The sequence below is a fragment of the Marmota flaviventris genome, chromosome 15 (assembly GCF_047511675.1).
Source record: "Marmota flaviventris isolate mMarFla1 chromosome 15, mMarFla1.hap1, whole genome shotgun sequence".
NCBI lineage: Eukaryota > Metazoa > Chordata > Mammalia > Rodentia > Sciuridae > Marmota > Marmota flaviventris.
This window is the reverse complement of record NC_092512.1, coordinates 33,460,861-33,483,674: the sequence shown is the minus strand read 5'-3', so window position 1 is coordinate 33,483,674 and position 22,814 is coordinate 33,460,861. Positions and strand designations below refer to the sequence as shown.

General features: G+C 32.0%; 1 protein-coding gene across 37 annotated transcripts in view; it reads left to right on the top strand.

Moving 5' to 3' along the window:
• Nucleotides 1-22,814, top strand: part of Rims2 (regulating synaptic membrane exocytosis 2) — a 575,440-nt gene that overhangs the window by 272,360 nt on the left and 280,266 nt on the right. For all 37 annotated transcript variants that reach the window (XM_027948945.2, XM_027948927.2, XM_027949060.3 and 34 more), the window contains one exon: nt 5,232-6,154. In XM_027948945.2, the coding sequence (XP_027804746.2) occupies nt 5,232-6,154 (923 nt within the window). The remainder of the gene's footprint in view (nt 1-5,231; nt 6,155-22,814) is intronic.

Genomic DNA, 22,814 nt, shown 5'->3' with positions numbered 1-22,814 from the left:
ATTTATATTAAATTTCCACAGAAATGTTGCTTTTCCTTTGGGGAAATATTGTCTTTTTACTAAAAATTAAGAAATTTATTATTGAATAATTACCAAACAGAATAGGCCTGTTAAACTGTCACCACCTTGTTTGTATTATCACTATACATTTTATGGCAAAAGCTGAGCAGCAGTATTATAAAAAAACATACACAATGAATTCTGTCATTTAAAAAATACTGTAATTTATTATGAAAAAATGGGTTATAAATTTCTAAAGCTGCCAGTTTTAAGGATAGTGCCCAGAAATGCCTGGGATCTAGATTGCATTTTGTGTTCAGTATTGTGAACATTAATCAGCTAAGTACCATAATCCTTCTTACAGGGTACATTCTTACTTGACCTCGAGCTATATACAGCCACATAGTAACAGCATTAAAGAATAACCCTTTTCTTAACAGGCCCATCACTAGAGGATTTTATGGCTTCTTCCTTGAATGATTGTTGTTTCATGTGTAACTTTTTAATAATTGAGTTTTGAAATAAAATGTTTGTAAACCAGTAGATACTTTCAAATCATCTGATTAAGGATGGCTCCTATGATTTTGCTAGGGCTAGAAGGATTAAATGAAAGCACAGCCTGGCACAATGTTGATGTATTTTTGTCAACATGATGCTTCATGCTCGACAGATGTGAATTGGTTGAACAAAAGGTAAAAATAAAAATTTTAAATATTAATTGTTATGGGTAAAAACTGATCTATTTTATGTTTTTTTGATAAATATACATTGATTTTATATTAAATGCTTTTTGTAGGAACTATAAGAATGCAATCTGTATTTCATATTTTATAGGAACATATATTTCAAATTTTTGATGTACTGTGTTTTAACAGCTTTCAATTTTAGAATTTGATTGCAATATTATGTTTAAACTATATGGTTAAAATTCTGTAATTTTATTAATGAAATATTATTTTCATTTATTTGTCATTATCCATGCTTTCTAAAGCTTTAATGAAGATTTAAAAAAAATTATTGATTCCTCAAGTGTACCTTATGTCCTTTTATTTATAAAATGACAATTTTTAATGATCTATAGTAATAGAGGTTATGAGCAAGACATTTTCATATAGGTAGTGCTTAATCAAGATAATATAAAATTTGAATTTGCAGAACTCAGTAATCTTGAAATTCTTTACTTTTAAACTCATTACAATTCTTTAAAATTACATGTATCTTAAAAAGTTAAAAGTATCTGCATATTAAAAACCAAAGTTTTTATGTAATCTTTAACTGTCTTTATAAATGTTTGCTATTTTGTATTTTCAGGGATTTGGTGGTTATTTTTTCTAATAACAGTATCAATTATAGTTAACACAAACCAAATTGGTTGGCAAATATTCTAAGTATTAAATTGGAAATTACATATAAACATGATGAATTCATATACAAAATATAAACTGAAAATACCTTAGGGAAATTGGGAAAATGATTTTAATTGGTAAAGAAATTTCATATTTGGAATTTTCCCATCAGTTTGTATGATTTGGGGACATGGAATTTTACATCCTAATTGATAGGCTTTCTACTGAAATATTATGCAGAGTCAGAAAAATATGGAGCATCTGGTGTGTTATATAGCCAGAATATTTTGAAATAGATTAAATAGTCCATATGACAAAAAGTATAAGCAATGAATAGAAATGCTACTCATTAGAGTTTGGATGTTTAATATGTAATTTTCTATTAACTGGTCCCAGTTAAGGTCATTATAATGTGTTAAAAGAAAATAGTTGTAATAATCCACATTTCAATAAAGAGAAGTAAGGTGAATGTATGTCAGGTAAATATGAAGCAAGTATAAATATATAATGTTATTATATAAGAAAATAGGGTTTAATGGGATACATAGGAATGAAAATTAAGACACTATGTAGCATCACAAATACATTTTAGTCTAAAAAAAGCACAATTTTGGATTCTGTCTCTCACTTTCTCATAAACAAATGGTGCATATTATGCTCATGTGTGCACAAGTGCATGTATACAAACGATGTTGTATCCTTGAAGGAGTGATATAAAACAACACTCTAGATGAATTGCTCCATTGCTTTGAATTATGATTTGTGGGTTAAATACTATTAACTGCCTTTATAAATCATTAGAATAATGTACAAATTATCATTTTTTAATTTATTAAATGTTTTTACCTGATAATAATAAATGCTAAGACTTATTTATAAAGGCCAGTAGCAACGATAGAGACTAGAGACACAGAACTTTAATTTTCATTGATTTTCTGTAGTTCCTGAAAATATTATAGGGTCTAAGAAACATAGAAGTTTTGAAATATAAAGAAGAACAATTGATACAGTTCATCAGAATTATTTTGACAGAATATTTTAATATTTTAGAGTATTTGATGGCAGATAGTTGATTTTTGGGTAATCTTACAATGAAATTTTGCCTGGCTTCTGATATAGTTTTAGTATACCATAAGGTATTATACTTAAAATTATATTTTAAAAGATCTATGTCCATTTTAAGTGACAGTGACTATAGTCATCCTAGGTTGAGATTTTAACCACTGTTCTATTTTTACTTAAATCCAGTACAAATCAGCATGGTACAGTAAGATTCACATGCTTCAGGCAAATTTCATAATCTCTATGACACAGTGATTGCTGGGTTTAATATGGAGTTCAATTTTCCTAAGGTATAATTTTGGAAAATACATCTAATAGCTTGCCAGTGGCCAATTATTAATGTGCTTTCTTTTGGAACTGAATTTTACAATAAGAAGTAAATCTTTCCTATTTATCAATAAAATAGAATCCTCTATTATTAAAAACTTATTATATTCACTTTATACATTCTTTCAAAAATTCATACTATTTCCTAAGGTTAGGAATAAAAATTGTTTCTTTTTTTCTTGATACTTCTATAACACTGAGTGCAATGTTAAATATGTTACTGGCAATTTTTTTAACAGCTTTAAGATTTCTGATAGGCAAATTAACTGGATGAAGTTGTGTTAGCATATTATAAGATCATAGTCACTAAGAAATGGAGGAAGGCTTTAGAATCACTCAGCTTCTTAAGATCAAGTATGGTGTCTTACTCGTTTCTATGTCCCTAGTCTATATTTTAATGTGTTATTCATTGTTTGTTAAAATCACGTATGAGTTAAGGTGTATGTCATGTATGTCAGGTAAATATGAAGCAATGTTTCTTCATTTTAAAGCACAGATTCCCTGAGATTAAATAGCTGTGTTGGTTCAAATAACTGGTTAATAATAACAGTAGGACTAAGAAATGCAAATTTCTTAACTCTAGTGTTCTTTTCATGATATTCTATTACTATGCAAGCCATTTGTAAAAAAAAAAATGACCAAAGTAAAACAAATGGTGCATATTATGCTTATGTGTGCACAAGTGCATGTATACAAACGATGTTGTATCAGTTAATATTTATTTTGGGGGTCGTTTTGATCTTAAATTTTAAACTGTAAGAGTCTATAGTTTTATGTAGCAATTGTAACCTAAATTGTTTTTATTAAATTCTATATGTTTTATATGTAAATATTCATGTAAATCATATCCACTTGCTTAATTATAAAACAATTAGGGTACTGGTTAGTTCCTTCATTTATTACAATTCCTTTTCCTTTAAGGTTCCATGATAATCTGTCATGGCTTTGCATTTATGTGAGATTTGAAAGGTGGAATAAATAAATGTTATTGCCAAACAGTAGTTTTTGGTAGGCAGATAGACAGAATGCAAAATCTTAGAGGCTTCTAGGGGAGCTCCAATTAATTGGCCACCACACAGTAGGCCACTGAGATCATTGGGGGAAAATTTCCAAAGTCTTTAGAGATATCAGCAAATTTCTAAGGTCCATATTGCGGACCCTTATTTTGGATCCCTTGTGATTAATTTCCCTGACCTTCATTCTTCTAGCCCATTCAATCTTCATGTAGCTCTGATTCCTGTATTAAAACCTTTCTTACTGGAAAAACCAGTTTTTACTAATGAACCCTTAAGGATAAAAAAATTGGCAGACTGTATTTCAGATTTGAGGGAAAGGGGATTCAGTAGCAAAAGGAAGACTTTAAAAGAGAGTGTTGATTTTGCTAGGTTGAGTCATTCCACTGTATTCTTTTTCTAATCTTGCTTTTAGACCCCTCGGGTCCCTGCCCCACCCCACCAAAGTCAAACTGACAATCAAATTGTTGAATCTTGGTCATCAAACTGGCCCTACTCTGACTTTTTTTTTTTTTTTTTGTTCATGTCCAAGAAAAATACTCACAACAGTTTTTCTAAACTTTTTGTCTCATTTTCAGGATTCCAATCCCATTGTTTCACATAGCTAGTTGTAGATATTATCTGAGTTCATACTAGAGAAGAGGACAGTGTGAATATTTTGTTGACAGAATACCATGCATCATTGTATTATTAACTATATGTAGGTTATACCAATGTTAGAGAGACATATTGGAAACAGTAAAAATTCTCTTCCTTTGAGACTATAAAGGAATATGAAGGTCATATATGAAGATGAAGTAGAGAAGTATCACTAAGCAGGCATTAATCTTATTGAAGATGAAATAAACATTAATCTTATTGAAGCTGAAGTAAATTTCTGAATCCTACGGTTTTTTTGATGAATAATTGTTGGTGTTTATTTAAATTACTTATCTCAAAAAAGAGATGGAAACATAATGTTATGATGAAAATTTAGGTTAACCAATAATAGGAGTGATATAGGTGATGAATGAAAAATGAATTTTAAGAACTAGCACTTAATGTTAGAAAGTATTCAACTCTGGAGGCAAGTCAGTTCGACTTCATTACAATTCAGATGAAAGTGACAGAATAGAGAGAATGGAAGGAATGTTTTTCTAAGCTGTTGATAATTAGGGGATAGCTAATGTGTAGCAAGACAAGCAAAGAAGTTAAAATAAATACTGTTTTACAGCATTAGAATAGGAGATTGATTATCTAATTTCAGAACATAGTATATTTCATATATTTTTTTTGGTCATTTAATAACCACAACAAAATATCTTTGAATGACCTATTTGAACTGAATCAAATTAATCTTACTAAAACTTATTTTGGTATATTTTTAAAATGAAAAAAAAAGGGTCAAAAGATTCATTTGAATTTATCCATCAACTTGGCAGTGAATCAGTAAAATATAAAATTGTTTAACTATTTTCTTCTAATTGGACTTTTGGCTACTTAGGAAAAGAAGTCCATCGGTGTCCAGAGATCAGAATAGAAGATACGACCAAAGGGAAGAAAGAGAAGAATATTCGCAGTATGCTCCTTCAGACAGCGCAATGCCCAGATCTCCATCAGACTATTCTGATAGACGATCTCAACTTGAACCTCAGTTTTATGAAGAATCTGATCATTTAAATTATAGGGACTCCAACAGGAGAAGTCATAGGCATTCCAAAGAATATATTGTAGATGATGAGGATGTGGACAGCAGAGATGAATATGAAAGACAAAGGAGAGAGGAGGAGTACCAGGCCCGCTACAGAAGCGATCCAAATTTGGCCCGTTATCCAGTAAAGCCACAGCCCTATGAAGAACAAATGCGTATCCATGCTGAAGTGTCCCGAGCACGGCATGAGAGAAGGCATAGTGATGTTTCTTTGGCAAATGCTGAACTAGAAGATTCCAGGATTTCTTTACTAAGGATGGATCGACCATCAAGGCAAAGATCCGTATCTGAACGTAGAGCTGCGATGGAAAATCAGCGATCTTATTCAATGGAAAGAACTCGAGAAGCTCAGGGACAAAGTTCTTACCCACAAAGGACCACAAACCATAGTCCTCCTACCCCTCGGAGGAGTCCAATACCCATTGATAGACCAGACATGAGGCGTACTGACTCACTAAAGAAACAACACCTAGATCCCAGCTCTGCTGTGAGGAAAACAAAACGGGAAAAAATGGAAACTATGTTGAGGAATGATTCTCTCAGTTCAGACCAGTCAGAGTCAGTGAGACCACCACCACCAAAGCCTCATAAATCAAAGAAGGGTGGGAAAATGCGCCAGATTTCATTGAGCAGTTCTGAGGAGGAGTTGGCTTCCACGCCTGAATATACAAGTTGTGATGATGTTGAGATTGAAAGTGAGAGTGTAAGTGAAAAAGGTAAGCTCTCTAATCACATTTCCCTGTAATTGCTCACACAAGAGTTTTCTTTTCAGATTATATTTTGGAATAAACACTTAATAGTTAGATATTCTTCCCTTTATATCAAGTCTTTTAGTGGTGTTGGTCATGTGAAGAAAATCTCAGGTTATAAAAAGTGAGTATCTTCTATGTTCACGTATATTCTATGTTCATGTATAAGAAAAATGTCTGTTTTGTTAAAACCCCTGTCCTGCTTTGTTTCCGGAATTTTTCTTGCATCACTTGATGGCATATTTTAAAAATGTCTATTAGCTGTTGTTTAAAAATAACATTTTTTGTGTGTCTATAAAAGTAACACTGTATTCACTATAAAATATTGAAAACTTTCCTGAAAATGTAAAGAATAAAATTCAAGTTATTCATGTTTTTTTCTTCCAGATACAACCATTGTTAAACTTTTGTTATATTTTCTTTCTTGTTTTCCTATGCATGTATAGTTTATATGTTTATAAAATTGGTATCATACTGTGTATAATTTTTTATCCTGATTTTTTTCAATTGATATCCTTTTCTTCAAGATATTAGATAGTCTTTAAAAATCTGTTTTAAATGACTGCACTAATGCTTGATCTTAAGAATGTATCAAAAACTAAATATTGGCAGTTGCTTCCAAATGCTAGTATAAATAATGTTACAATGGTTATCTTCATATATATATAGTCTTCATTTCTGAGTATTTAAAACTATATGTATTTGGACTTTGGATTTTTTAAAATCTTTAATTCAGATTTCTAGATTGCTTTCCAGAAAAGTTGTAATATTCTCTACTACCATCAAATATGCTTATGCTTTTGCTCTGAATGCACCAGATCTTTTAAAACTAAATAGGCCATAAAAAATGCTCTTTATTAGCAGAATGGAATTCATTTACCTTAATTTAAATTTGATTGTGAGGTTGAATGTTTCAATATGCTTATTGGTGTTTGATATCTTCTGTGAATCATCTTTTCATTCCTTTATTCCTTTGGTCCTTCTTCTTATTGGGTATTAATTAATTTTTCTTATTGACTTTTAAGAACTTTTATATATTAGAATTTTACCTCATCTGAGTTATTTTTTTTTCCAAATTTACTTCCCACTTCAATGTTTATCGGCTAATTTTCTTTGGTTATTTGCAAATATTGAATTTAGTATAGCTAAACCTTTGTATACTTGTTGATTTTTTCTCATTATTTTCATCCTTAAAATTCTTTATTCTTCCCCAAATCAGTTAAATATTTAGGTGTATATTTTGCCAACTTTTTTCTTAAACATTAACTTTTTAATCTTTCTGGATTTATTTTGGTGTGTGATATGATAACCACCAGATTGGTGAGTATCTAACACAAATTGCTTGTACCAATCCCTGCCTCATCCTCCCCCAACTTTATCATAATATTTGGTCAGTAGCCCACTTCTTATTTGTAAGAATCAGGAAGAATCAAATGGAATTCAGGAAGGCAGATAGATATGATATTAATATAGTAATTTTATGCCATATCAAAACTAATTAGAAAAAACAAGAGTAGTTCTCATTCTGAACTAAAAACAGAAAATCAATTTTAAAAATAATTAACAAGAAATGAGGGGACCTGTGGGAAGAACCATAAAGTTTTATTGGATAACATAAAGGAAGATGTGAGTAGAGAAGTTCATTTCATGTTCCTAATTAGGAAAACTAAAAACTACGAAGATGCATGCCAAATAATCTTTTGGGGTTAATAACATTCTAGCACTAATTCCAGTTGGACCCTTGGGGTATCTTACTTTCTAAAGTTTATATGGAAGGAAAAACACTGGTAAGAATAGCTAAGAGTAGTCAGGAAGAACTCACTTGACCAGATATTAATAAAATGACAATAATTGAAAGTATGTTATTGATAGAAAATTCAGCAGATCAGTGGAATTTTAGTATAGAATATTAAAAACTAATAAAAGGATAAAAATATAAAAGGTGCCACAATTCAAGGAGAAGGAGATAGTTATACAACAAATAGACTGAGAAAAATGTACATAAAGTTGAAGAAATCAAATTATAAACTTATTGTACACTTCTTGCATTAAAATGATGTTATAAAAATTTGTGTCTTGAAATATAAATATCTCAAAAACTGGTAGATGTTAGTTTTATGGAGTATATAGGAATTTTATTTTCCATATGCTGCAATATTTCCTTAAGTACACTTAATAATTTTTAATTTGATCATTTTTCATGTTTTTAGAGTGATAGATACTAATTGATTAAAAAAGATAATTTTGTTATTTCTGATGGGTTGGGTTTGATTCCTTCTGGTAGTATTTTATTATAATTTGCTAAAACTAATACTTTTAGTTTACTAAGTAAAAATGTATAAATGATGCAGAGATTGGTATCAATACAGTGCTTGAAAAAATTTTATGTGTGGTAGCCTTTTAAATATTTATACTTTGTTTTAGATTCTGAACTATCCACTTATAAAAATCTCACAAAAATTCATACATAAAGAGTTATGTATGAATTATGTTCAAATCCTATGTGATACTAAAAAACTGAGACATTTATCAAGTAGGGAAACATGCCACTTACATCTGTGTTCTCCCCTAATTTGAGCTTCAAGGAGACACTCTTGGAGATAGTCGTCCTCTTTCTCATCTATCTAATAATTTGTTTCTCAGTGTATAATTTCTGCTAATGTGTGTTTTCTAGGCATAGATATGATTTTCACATTTGAAAGAAGGAACCTGAATAAAAGTAATCTTTTCATACTCAATATTTCTCCAATAGTAGAATTCAGTGAGGAGAAATTGCAGCTGTTAAGAGACTGGAAATTATGGGAAAGAAAATAATGTATGTCATATCTAGACTTTTCATCATTATGATAGCATTTTAAATTATTTGTGGAAAAAGTATCAGTCTGATTTGAGAATAAGCTACTTTTAATATCTAACCTTGTTATTCATAGGAATATTGGGATTTAACTAATGTTTAACATTTCTTCTGAATAATTAAGGAATTTCATTTGTACCATTCAAACACATTTTTTCCTTGTTTATTTATATGTGGAAGCATCATTCTGATGAGGACAAGCCTGCTTTTGAAAGATAATTGTCCTTTTGTTCTGTTATCCCTAGGCTAGATAACTACAAAGAAAGTGTTCTAACACTCAGATATCTTTTTCATTATCTTTACTTTTTTGTTCCTTTTCATTTTTTATGTATATTCTTAAAAATGGGCAGTGCAAATTTGGATCAAGTAATCTAATTTTAAAATATTAATCCACTCTCTATAGATAGTACCAGTCAGTACTATCATTGCAGAAGGATTCTTTCCAGGCCCTAGTATCTAATAGCTTCTGTTTACTACTTAGCAGGATCTTCTGTTCTTTAAATAATGAAATTCCATTGACAATCTGCAGCAAGCTTATAGATCACTTAACTTAAAACCTTCTTTCCTCTACTGTTCTTTTGGCTCATCTAATTTTTAGTTTCAGCTTCATTGGTGAATTGGTGGCTTTGGCTCTTTTATTATACATATCATTTTGGATGTATTTCATTATTTTAAATATACATATTTCACTCATATTTGAAATCAGTGTCATTTTGCTTACTATATTCTGATAAATTATGCTGATAGTTACAGTCCATGAGTGATTTGGCCATTATTTGTGTAAGAGTAACAGGGGTATGTAATAGGAAGTTTTGGAATCTAAGAAATCAAATCCTGGGTGTGTTATTCTCTCAAAGCATTTTAACTACTCTAAGTCTGTTTCCTTACCTATAAATCTGTAAATCAGAATAGCCTTGTTAGTTTTTGATAATTGTAGGGACCAAATGAGCCACTCTCTCTCTCTCTCTCTCTCTCTCTTTTTTTCTACACATACTTACATGTACATGTTAAGTATCAGGCATTCACATCATTTTTTACATTATTTATTTAACATTTTGTAATAGTCAAGACTTTATTAGACAACTCTAAAGAAATTTGGATGGAAAAATATAATTTTGGTCATGTGGACTGTGGTCATTTGTGTGGTTTTCTTCTCTTTCAGAATCTGCCCCATGTTGAACCTCCTATTTCCAGGCTAAGAAGAATATACCTTTTAACTTGTTGAAGTATAATTTTGAGATGTAATGCAGTGTCTCACTAAAAACTAAGCATCTATTTACTTGTTGTCTGACAAGTACTTTTTTAGGGTCTCTTATTTACAAAGTGTGGGATTAGATACAGTGGAGGATGTAGAGATGAATAACACATTCATTCTACCCTCAAAAAATTGAAAGATTAAAATAAGAGCAGTATAAGGAATTATACTGTAGGAATTATATGACTTTAGAACTATATGTCTTGAAACACTTATCTTTCAGCAATGTGATGGAACTCCTTTTCACATTGTTAAAATAATCACTTCTCTATACTTTGTGTTGGTTTAGGAAATGACAAACTGTGATCTTTCTCTCCCCCCGCCCTCTCTATTTTTGCTTTGAGGGTTATAAAAGGAGATAAGGTTTAGATTTCTGATATCATATTATCTTTGAATTTGAATATTAGATGTGCTTCTCAAATTTTAAAATGTTTTTCATGAAAACATAAAAAAACTTTATAAATTACTATTGACTTTATAATTTTATTCATGAATTCCTTATTGAATGATCCTTAGTGCTGTTGAGTTGGATAATTGTTTTGTGAGGCTGTCTTGTGCATTGTAAGGTGTTTAGCAGCATACCTACTAGGTAACCAGGAGCACTCCATTCCCAGTTGTTATTTAACTCCCGTGGGACAGAGCCCCCGACCCCACCTACAGTCTCTACCCTCTCCACTTGTCCTTCTCCCCTCTTTGCTCTCAGAACCAATTAAAAAATTTTTTTTAAAGTGTGAACTAAAATATAATAGAAAATATCAGAGAAATACTTAGTAAGGATAATATATATATACATACAAACACATACACTCTATAGTCTTACAGTGTAAAACATGCAGTTAGCTCTGGGTGTCTGCACAGTGCAGTGTGTGTGTGTGTGTGTGTGTGTGTGCTTGTGGTGGGGGTATTTCCAGGACTCCTGGTAGATACCCAAATCTGTGGATGCTCAATTCCCTATATAAAATAGTGTAGTATTTGTATATAAGCCATACAATTCTCCTGTATGTTTTGAATAATCTCTAGGCTGCTTATAATAACTAATATCATGTAAGGTACTATGTAAATTGTTATACTGTATTGTTTAGTGAGTAACTGTCAAGGATGAAACATTCTGTACATGTTCATTATAGATACAAATATTTTAAAAACTATTTTCCATCTGCAGTTGGGTGAATTCATGAGATAGAACCTGTGGATACAAAGGACTGACTGTATTTTATACTGTGGATCATAGCCAAAATGTTTTAAAGATACTCCCTTATGTTAGAATTTTGTGACTTACTTCATATCAGTGTTTCCTGTCTTGCTCATTCCTTTTAGTCCTAGAGACTGATTTAGAAATGATGTTTAATGATTAATGGCTAATTAATATATTTAACCATTTTTTTTCTTTTTTGATTCTTCTGGGAATTTAACCCAGTACCTCACTGTGCTAGGCAAGCAATATACCAATGACCTACATTCCCAGGCCCAATTGATAAATTGTAGATACCATACTTTTCTTTATTAGATATATTTTAATCTTAACATTGTAATGCAGTGTAGTCTTTTCACCTTATTAACACAGTCACGTTGTCAGTTATTTTCCCAACTGCACAAAAGATATTCAATACCACCTTTTTAAAGCATGAAGACACATTTTGGAGAGTTTTATTGCTTTGTGTTTCAGGGCCTACTCTGATTGATTTCACCTTGTTGTTGCAGGCCTTTATGGTTTCTTTGTAAAATTTTGAGTAGTGATTTGGCTAGCAAATCCAAGAATACATGCATATAGTCTTCTAAACTATAAAGTTTAGAAGTCTGAAATGTTTGATTCAAATATTAGAGTATTGAAAGTGGCACAACATATTTTTATTCATCTTGAGGAGTTGGGGGAGTAGAGGTGGGAGAGTGGGACAATTTGGAGAAAATTCCCAGAATAGAAAGAAGAGAAGACAGACTGCATACCTTCCAGATAGAAACATGAATCTTAAGATACTAAAAACAAACCCTAAAAGTATCAGATTTATATTTGCCTAGGTTTCGATATCAGTATCAATGGTGAAATTTATCCCCTTGCATAATATCAGGTTTCTTGTAATCTTTAATTACTAGATTTACTGTACGTGATTATAAAGAAAATAGACTATTGAAACAATAGTATATGTAGAAAATTGAGGAAAATAGAAATTTATGGTATTTGAGAGCAATTAAACATGTAAGAAATTCTAAAGCAAATGGACTCAAAAACATTTTGAGTAAGTTGTAATAATGAAACTTTTTTTTTTTAAAAAATTGGGTAGCTATTTTATTAAACTTTCACAAGTAAAACATTTTATTTTAGTTTTTTGATACTGGGGATTGAACTCAGGGGCACTCGGCCACTGAGCCACATCCCCAGCCCTATTTTGTATTTTATTTAGAGATAGGATCTCACTGAGTTGCTGAGTGCCTTGCTTTTGCTGAGACTGGCTTTGAACTTGCGATCCTCCTGTCTCAGCCTCCTGAGTTGCTGGGATTACAGGTGTGCACCACCGCACCCAGCTAACAAGTAAAAATTTTTAAAAACCAAAGAATGATTTCTTTTTCATGTATTCACTTCATCTATTAGTTAAATAATTTTATGCTAAAAATTTTTGCCAATTGTACCATGAGTCTTAGAGCTTCACTTTTGAATAAAAAGAATTCAGTAATGGTGAAATTATGTGGATATGATGAACTACTCTATTGATATATTTGATAGTCTTATGAAATTCTTTCATCATGACTTTTCTAAAAGTAGGATACTTTTTTATAAGAAATGAAGTTACAAATAAACATTATGAAGCTGGTTTGGGACTTGAAATTATGTAACAACATAAGCAGATTGAAAATCTAAGTTAATTCAAAGTTAATATATAAAGTGAACATCCAGAAGGTAAATTTACAAATGGGAATAAAGGAGAATTTTGTTTCTTTATAAATTGGATCATTTAAATTTTTTAAGAAGGTAATTTCTTCCCTTTGCATAAATCTTTCCTTATTAATTATGGATGAAACTTGTCTTAATAACTTGAGTGCAATAAAAACTGCTTAAGAAAAAAATATTTTTCTATAACCATTTGCTTACAAAAAACCCTGTTTTTGTACATCTTTTGTTTTTGAGCTGAGTGCTTTTTACATTTTTTAAATGATTGAAAAGAAACTTACTATTTCATAACATGAAAATTATATGAAATTTCAATCTTAGTCTTTTAAATGAAGATTTACAAAAACAACCACACCATTCATTTGTTTGTTGTTACCAACATGTTCATTTTATGTGCTGTGCATCACTGCTCTTGTGCTACAATAGAGTTGTTTAGGCACATAACACGTGGTACTTTCATTGCTTTGCAGTGCTCTTTAGCATACTAGAAATTTCAGAGACACATTTATAACTGCACAGTATACATGACAGTATGGTAGTGTGCATGACACTCCAAAGACTGTAGAGTTACAAATTCATCCCTGTAGTTATTTTTTCATTTTTATCTTTAATGTCAGAAGGATTAGGAAAGTAGACTTTGATTACCATAGTTTCAAGGCACTGTGGAGTGTGGGTCACTTTATCAAATTTGATGGCAAAGTATTGTGTTTATTGTTCAGTGACACTATACGCACATTACCAGATTAAGCACCAAGTAACAGGAAACTGAAGACCAAAAAATTTGGAAATTTAAAATGGGATATGTCATTACAGCAGAATGTCTTCACAAAAAATATAAAAGGAAAATGAGGCTACAATGAAAGGATGTTTCCAAGTCGCTCATTTATTGGCAACTTAAGAAATCCACTTACAATGGTGAATCAATTAAATCCTGTTGAATACAGCAGTTGAAGTCAGTTGTGTTTGAAGACTCGAGAATGTTGATTGATTTAAAAATAAAGACTTCAGACCTTCTGGAAGCAAATGGTTATAAAAGCACAGAAGACAACTGGCGCACCATTCAAGTGGTCCAAAAAAAAAAAATAAAGAAAATGATTTCATGGAACTTTTCTTGGCTCTTCATGAGTCATTAGATGTTACTAACCAGTGTGCTCAGGTGTTTATTCGAGGAATTGTTACAGAATGTGAAGTGACTGGAGACTTAGTAACCATTAACAGTCTGTAGAATAACTAGAAGTAAGAATATTTTTAAGAAAATTGAGAGAAGACTAAAATTCTGTATAGCCTAGAGTATAGTCTACTGAAATGTGTTATACCTAAAATATGTGTGGAGTTTTTCTTTTTTCTGGGCAATTATTTAAAACATTTGAAAATGTAGGGTGTTAAAAGCCTGTGATTATTAATATATTATTTGCCAGTAGGTATTTAGCAGGCGATATTTGAAACTATGATGTTATTAAATCCGTACCATCAATGGTGAACTTTATTCACTCTTGTGGACTTAACCATTATCAGTTCTGTAAATCTGTCAGAAGTAGAAGCTAAGTATCTTGCTTTCCTTTTGTCACAATTTGCTGTCCAATTTGCTGTCCTAGCAGCACTGGAATTTTATTGCTTTGTTTTTTTAAACCTCTGAATGAGAATTGCTTTTAACTGCTATTATTGAACAATGAATCAATGAATTTTTTAAATTGGAGCCTTATGGTTATCCATAGTAGTTGGGTGCATCCTGACAAACTCATACATGCGTGGAATTTGATTTCAGTTCACAATCAGTGCCCCAGTCCCAGGTTTTCCCTCCTTTTTTCTCTCTTGTCCTCCCTTCCCTCTCCCATTCTTCTTTCTCTACTCTAATAGACTTCCTTTTGCTTGTCTATTTATTTGTATTTGGTTGATTCTTTCTGCCTGTACACAAAGGTGACATTCCCTGTGGTATATTTATATATGGACATAAGGACATAACAATATTTTTAAAGAATTCGTTCCGCATTGCGGAATTTCAAACACATGGAGCCCAGCTGTCCATACTCTATTCCTCAGGTTCCCCCACTTTCAGAGTGCTACCCTTAGTTAAGCAATCTTATTGACACCGAGAGTTTTACTTTCTATGGAGCATTGTTACCCTTACACTTAAGACTCAGCCTTCATCTTTATCTGTGTATTCCCTCAAATCAGTAAATTAATCAATTAATCAATATTTTGACTTTTACCCTGCACCTAAAATGGGTGATTAATATTTTCAATACCCTAATTTTTGATTGCCTACATGTTTTCATTGTCTTTCTCAAATGCCCAGGAATAGCAATAACATTCATAGTCAGTATAATTACTACTTTTTTGGAACTTCATAAGAGTATTGACTCAAGAGCATGCCATCCTTTCTACCGGTTTTCCATATTGGTTTACCACCAGTGAAATTTTAAAAAATTGAAGTAGTATTTCATGGCCGAGGCTGTCAATGCTATATTACACCAGTGATAAGAGTCTTTACTGCCACCTACCCTTCCATGACCCAAATTCTACTCCTGGCTCAAATGATAGAAGTTGGTTTTCATAGGAAGCAGACATTGAGACAAAGATTTTTGTGTACATAGTTCATTGGGAAATGCCTTGGTTAATGGCACATGTGAGGGAATAATAAAAGTAGGTTTTGGTAGAGGGAGAAGTTAAATTGTGATTTTCCTGAAGTGGATCCTTTGACTAAACCCACAGAAGCTTGAAACTAGAGTAGATTTTTCAGAGATGACTTACTGTGAGCAAAGAGGCCAGGTGTCTGGAGTTGGACCGACTCCTTTGGATAGGATAACTCTCTTTGCCTGAGTGTAGTTGTTGGTAGGATAAGGATTCAGCCATGAGCAATTACCCTGCAATGCTTTGGGCATCTTGGGGAATGAGTGCTGTACTGAGAGACCCATATAAGTGGTATGCAACAACATTCACTGAGATTTCATTTGTAGACTTTATCCCTTTACTTTTACAAGGATGGGGATAATAATTCTAAGCATCCTTTAATCAAGTCTTTTTTGAAAATGAGGGGAAATTTTTAGATTCCTCCTTGGTAGACTGCTAACTATGTTTTCTTGGCCATAATTATTTCTCATACCAGTTCCTAGTGATTGGCAAGGGACCTCAGATTATCAAGATTGTCTTAGAATTCACAATTCTTAACAGGACAGGGAGTGAATGTTGGATAGATAACAATTATGCCTGCCAAGATATTCATTGTAAGGAGTATAATAGTACAAAACTAGAAGCAACATACTTAAAAATGGTGTGATGACACTAGTTTGTTCCAGATTTTGAGAGTTAATGGTGTGCACTACTTGTTCAGTGACATCATGTTGGTAACTCAAAATTGGCTGAAGTAGAAGTGCTTGCACACAGAAATAAATTTTACATAATAGAGCCTGTTCCACATTCCCTGGGACATTGCTTATTACACATTAACCATCATACCACTGATATCTATTTGAGGTTGTTATAAGAAGACTTTGGTAACTAGGAAATTATCCAGGATATAATGTAAGCTTTTTAAGAAAAGTTATGTGTACTTTTATAACTTTTCTCAAAATTATATCTGCTATTTTAAAATGACATGTGCATATGGTGAAAATTGGAAAAGAATAAAGATAAATTAGAAGTTTTATTTGTTGGGACAATTATTAGTAGGACAAGTTTAATGTAGAATTTGATTAATGTGGCTATAACATTTATGTAATAATAAAGCAAAATATCACTGTTGATTAAATTATCTTACTGCATTACCTTTTTTAGCAACCATTTCTTCTCCTTTGTATTATCAGAATACATATTGAAAAATATTCCCAGGATAGTTGTATGCATTGAGTAGATCATGCTAAATGCCTAAAAATATAAATATCTGTTATATACTTTATAAAAATATTTACTTCTCCATAATATTTTCCTCACAACTCCTTCAGGTTTCAGTGTTACATGTTTTATTGTTTATGCTTTATCTTCCCCTATATTTGTATCAAAATTCACATAAATTTAAGCCAGTTAAGTATTAATTTCTTCTGATATACATGGCTTATTAAGATTATGTAGGCCAGAAAAGTTGTCAACAAACATTTAACATGTATATTTGCCCTTTCAGGAAATGCCAAGAATAATGTTGTCATGGAAACTGATGGGGCAATATTTCATTAACTGATAAAACTTTTGTGGACTGCTTAAGAGATCACATAATCTAAGAGTTCAAAGTTTTGAAAATATTGATACCAAAGTATAAAAAGTAGTCTCCTGTTGATTTATCTTTATTTTCTGTCATGTGCAACACTATTTTGCACAGGAGGGACTTCGCTATATTATGGAGTGGACATTAGCAAAAAATCAAGCTTTTAAAGTAAAATTTTCCATTTTCAAAAGGTAAATAACAAAAAATCAATTGAATTTTCTTTCAAATATTGATTTGTAAATATTACATAGAATTGTAAGTGTTTTTCTGGTATGCTGAATGAAATTTCCCTTTTTCTGGTTATTTACTAAAAGTTTAAGGGAATGTATTTTAATGTGGATTTAACCAATTCACGTTAAGAATACAGATGTGGCGAAAAATTATATGACTTTAAAATAAGATTAAATAGCAGAAGAGAAAGAAAAATTAGAAATAATAATGCAAAACATTATTAAAGTGAAATAACTATTACATTTCAGATGTGACAAGATTTTGATGTGAATCTGGATTAACTGATAGAACATAGAGTGATGCTAAAATAAAAAAAAAATTTCTACTTCGTATTTAGTTAAACAGAGCATTGTTTTACCAATACTCACTTAAACCTTACTTTTTAATTCTGGTTAACACAATTCAGTGAAATTCAGGAAAGCAAAAACTTATTGCATGTCTGTTGATAAGCTAAGTGCTATGAACAGCTGAATATGTTATGATCACTGCTTCAGAGATAAGCACATAAGTAAACAAGAGCAACATAATATGTCAAATATGAATATTATTAAATATAAAACATAGATGTAATTCATAGAGGGGAGAGATAGTTCTGTTTTGCTTTATCAGGGAGAACCTTACAGATAAGTTGATATGTAGATTTTGGAGTTTAAATGGAATTTTCCAAGAGAAAAGGCAGGTATGGGATGAGAAAAGATGGTCATTCTTTACAGTGGGATAAAAGCATCATGGGTACTTATTTGGTAGACATTGCTTGGCAATAAGTGAGAAGGCATAGTACAATTATGAAAAAGACACATTTCCTTTCCTTAAGAAATTTATAAGCTATTGAGAAGTTAGTTTGCTTACTAGGTTTATCAATTATCCTTTCATAGAGATGCTGTGTGATATATTAGAAAGAGCAACTTATTGAAAATAAATATACCAGGTCCTATTTTAGGCTCTGCTAGTGACCTCCAGTGTCATGTTACAAAGATCATTTAATTTTCTGAGTTTCAACTTCCTCTTAAAATTGGGGAAAGTAGAAACATACAATATTTTTCAAATTGTGCTCAATGGAGCACCAGCATTCTGTGGTGATGTTGCAGGAAGCTAGGAGCAGGGTGAGAAGGTACTTCCAAAGGGGTGTGTAGCTAGGTAAACCATTTTGTTTCAGGCAAACTTTAACTGGTTTTACAGTTGGGAGTACTATTAGGAAAGAGGTTTCATTGCATAAATAAGTGTGAAGATAATTAGACTTAATGTTTTAATTAATTAATTAAATATTTACTTTCCAGGCCCCACCCTGTGTGCTAGAGTATACAACAGTTAAAATCCAGTAACAATTAACAAAAAGAAAAATTACCTAGTTCAAGGAGTTATTGGCAGTATGACAAATCAAGGAGGACTTTGTAATTCATTACTAGGTCTTTGGCTTTTACTCTTTCACTCAGGTGAGATGAGAAGTCCTTGGAAGGTTTTGAGTAAGATATAACTTGAACTGGCTTACCTTTGAGATATAACTGTTAATACTATGGATAGATAACTGTTATAGTTAGTTTTTTTCACTATTGTGACCAAACAACCTGACAGTAACAGTTAAAGGATGAAAAATTTATTTGGGTCTCATGGTTTCAGAGGTGTCAGTCCATAGATGGCTGAATTCATTGCTCTGGAACCTAGATGAAACAGACCATGCAGAAGAATGTAGCATAGGAAAGCAGCTCAGGACATGGAATCAGGAAATAGGACTGGGTTGGGGGAGAGTCCTTCACTCTTCCATTCTCCAGAGACAAAATATATATCCCAAAGCATGTCCCCAATGACCCACATCTTCTAGTTACACCCTACTGCTAGAGTCACCAGCAGATTCTAGCTTGGAGGTGTGAACAGGCTGGGAAAATAAAAAGTCTGAAAATAATCAGTAAGGAATAAAAGACAATAGACAGAAATTAGTTTTAGAAGCTGGGCTCCTGTTGGGTTTTCCATCCCTGGTAAGAACTGCAATTGAACAAAAAGGTCCCAATCCTGTTTTTAAGGGGAAATACATCAGAAAGTTTCAATGTGGCAGGCTTCATGAGGAAAACAGGATAAAGATGGGAAAACAAATTGTTTGGGGCAGGCAAGTTATGTCCATCTTTGGATGGCTACATTTGAATCTGGGGCTTTGAGCTAAGGCAGGGCGCCGCAGCAGCATGATCTGGGCTTTCTTGAACCTGGGAATTTCATCCAGGAGTTCCCAAAAAAGCAGCTTCCCTGCCTATGATGGCTCACAAAGCCCATGTTCATACACAGCTTCCAACACCCTACCTGCCTACTTTTATCACCCAGTTAATCCCTATAAGGGGAATTAATGAACAGATTAAGTTTAGGCTCTCATAACCCAATTATGGGTTTATTATTACATTGTATCATACATTAACTAAACTATAACAATAACTATTGTTTTGAAAAGACTTGAGAGGAGCAAAAATGGAGTCAGAGACACAGATAGTCAAATAGCAGACTAATGCAGTACTTCAGGAGAAATGATGGTTATTTGTACCAGGTTGATACTAATGGAGGTGGAGACGTGGTTTTATTCTATGACACTTATAAAATGTGGTAAGACTTTATTCAGGATTACAATAAAAGGTTTGTGGCAATGGGATTTTTGCATTGATGGTGAAAACTAGTGTTCAATTTTGAATATAGCATGGGCAAATGTGAATTCATACCCAAGTCAGCTGGGATAGGGGAGTCAGTGGAAGAAAAATTACTAGAGAAAAAATTACTAAAAGGAAACATCAGGATTAAGGATAATTCTGGCCAAAATTTCCCAACTGAATTCTTGCTGAAATGAAGTTGATCAGACATTACTTGGAGGATGGTGGAGGATCAGGAACTGTATCAGATATCTAGGATGGTCAGGGTGGGATATTCTTGTTAAGCTAACCAATCTTTACTATAACTGATTTTTTTTATAAGAAATTTATGTATGGGTCTAGGAGAAATTTCAGAAGCCTGACTAAATTTTGGTGAAGCAGAGTATTTTTTTAAGGATTAAAGGGTTAAATCTGACAGTTGGTGTAATAAACATCTTTACCTCTTTTTTTTAAAGTTGTTGATGGGCCTTTATTTAATTTATTTATTTATATGTGGTTCTGAGAAGCAAACTAAGTGCCTCACACATGCTAGGCAAGCACTCTACCACTGAGCTACAACCTCAGCCCCAAGTATAGTATCTTTGTCTAAATTTTGGATATATTTGGGAATGATTACCAATAGATTTTTCTAAACAATTTTCTTATGGTTTAGAGGTGTTGTGTGAGAGTAAGGGAAGAGTGGAGAATGACTCCAAAGATTTTTGCCTGAGCAAGTGGAAAGAAGGAACAGTGATTAACATGAGGAAATTGTGGCAGATGCACCTTTTTGACAGGGATGGAATGGAGGATCAAGGGCTCATGTTCACACATATTTGAGTTTCCTATTAGATATCTAAGTGGATTTGGTGAGTAAATTATTGGTTATACCAGTCTGGAGCTCACTGTCATGGTTTGGTTTGGATATATAATGTGGAAACTGTCAATATATGTATAACATTTAAAGCCCTAAAACCAGAAGAGGGTACTGAGAGAGTATTTCTGGGTAAAATAAGAGATCTGAAGATTAAACTATTGAATATTCCCATACTGAAATGGCAGTGAGAAGAAAAAAGAAGTAACTGAGAATAACTGTTCAGTGAAGTAGGAGGAAAACCAGAAAGGGATGTTCCAGAATCCCAACTGAAGAAAGCATTTCAAGAACTATTGATTATGCCAGTTGTTGCTTATGGATAAATTGAGATGAGGATTGAGAATAACTGCTGAATTTACCAAAGCAGGATGAAGTTAGTAGTGATGGTAACCTAAAAAGGAACACTTTCCATGGAGTGGTGGGGCTAGAAGTTTGAAGCAGATTCAAGAAAAAATGAAAAGGGAAGAATTGGAACAACATCAAAATGAATTGGCAGCTATAGAATGAGTTTGTTTGTTTTAAAGTTAGGAGATAAGACAGCATATCTGTGTTTTAATGGGAATGATGCTGCAGAGAGGCTCGGAAAAATTGATTGTGTAAGAGTGAAAGTGCACAATTTCTCTCTTTATGTTATGAAAATGAGATCTAGTGCACTAGTGGGTAGGGTGATCTGCAATATGAATGGGGATAGTTTGTACATAATAATAGTAAGAAAGGCAGAATATATAAAGTAGGTACATGTAGGTTGATAAGTATGATTGGTTCTGAGAGTGTGATTTGTCTCCATTTGATGATTCTATTTTATGGATGTGGAAAAAACAACAGGGCCTCTATCTCAGAATCTGAATTGAAAAAAAAGGCAGTTAGAATTCTATTGCTAGAGAAAATGTGAAATGCCTGTCTATGAGAGTGGGAGGGACAGTGTAGGTATTTGTGTTAGAAGAGTTGAAGAATTATTCAAATTAAGATCCCATATACTTGAGCTGCTTCTGAATTCTTTCTTTTCTATTTGATTGTAACCTCTTGAAGGTAGGGATCCTGTAGGGATCTGTCTCCCTCTTTCACTGTGTTATTCAAGTACTTAACTTGAGACCTGGTGTGTGGTAGGCTCTCAACAAAATTTTTAAGAATAAGTACATGAAAGTATGTAACAAGGAATGAGTGAATGAATGAAGAATGTTTTAAGTCTTTTATTCCAATATTGTGTGATTCATGTTAGTTATATATTAGCTTAATTTTTTTTACTTTGGCTATAAAACTCTGAGTGCATTAAATAATACTAATTAAACAAAAGTTATTAAGGAAAATATAAAATTAGAATTGTAGAGTTAACACAATTTGATAATAATAAATAAGTAGACTTTATACATACTGATGAAAACACATTATGATGGTCCTCTACTTGAATTTTGAGAGATCAGGTTATCCCATTTTAGATTAAATTAATATATTCTAATTGGTAAGAAATATTTATTAAGATTTAAATAATGGATTTGCTAATGCTTTATTTTCCTACTTATTGGCATTAGATTGATTTTAAGCCATTTTAGGTGAATCCTTAAAACTATTTAAAATCCACTGCAAAGTAAGTACTTAAGAATTATTTTTAATATCATAAATGTTGATTTGACTTATGTAAAAACTTTGTGTTATTAAATAGGATCAAATCCATTTAATAATAATTTTGTAGAATTTAATTTTAATTTAGGACTAGGACTGTGGATTTTGTAG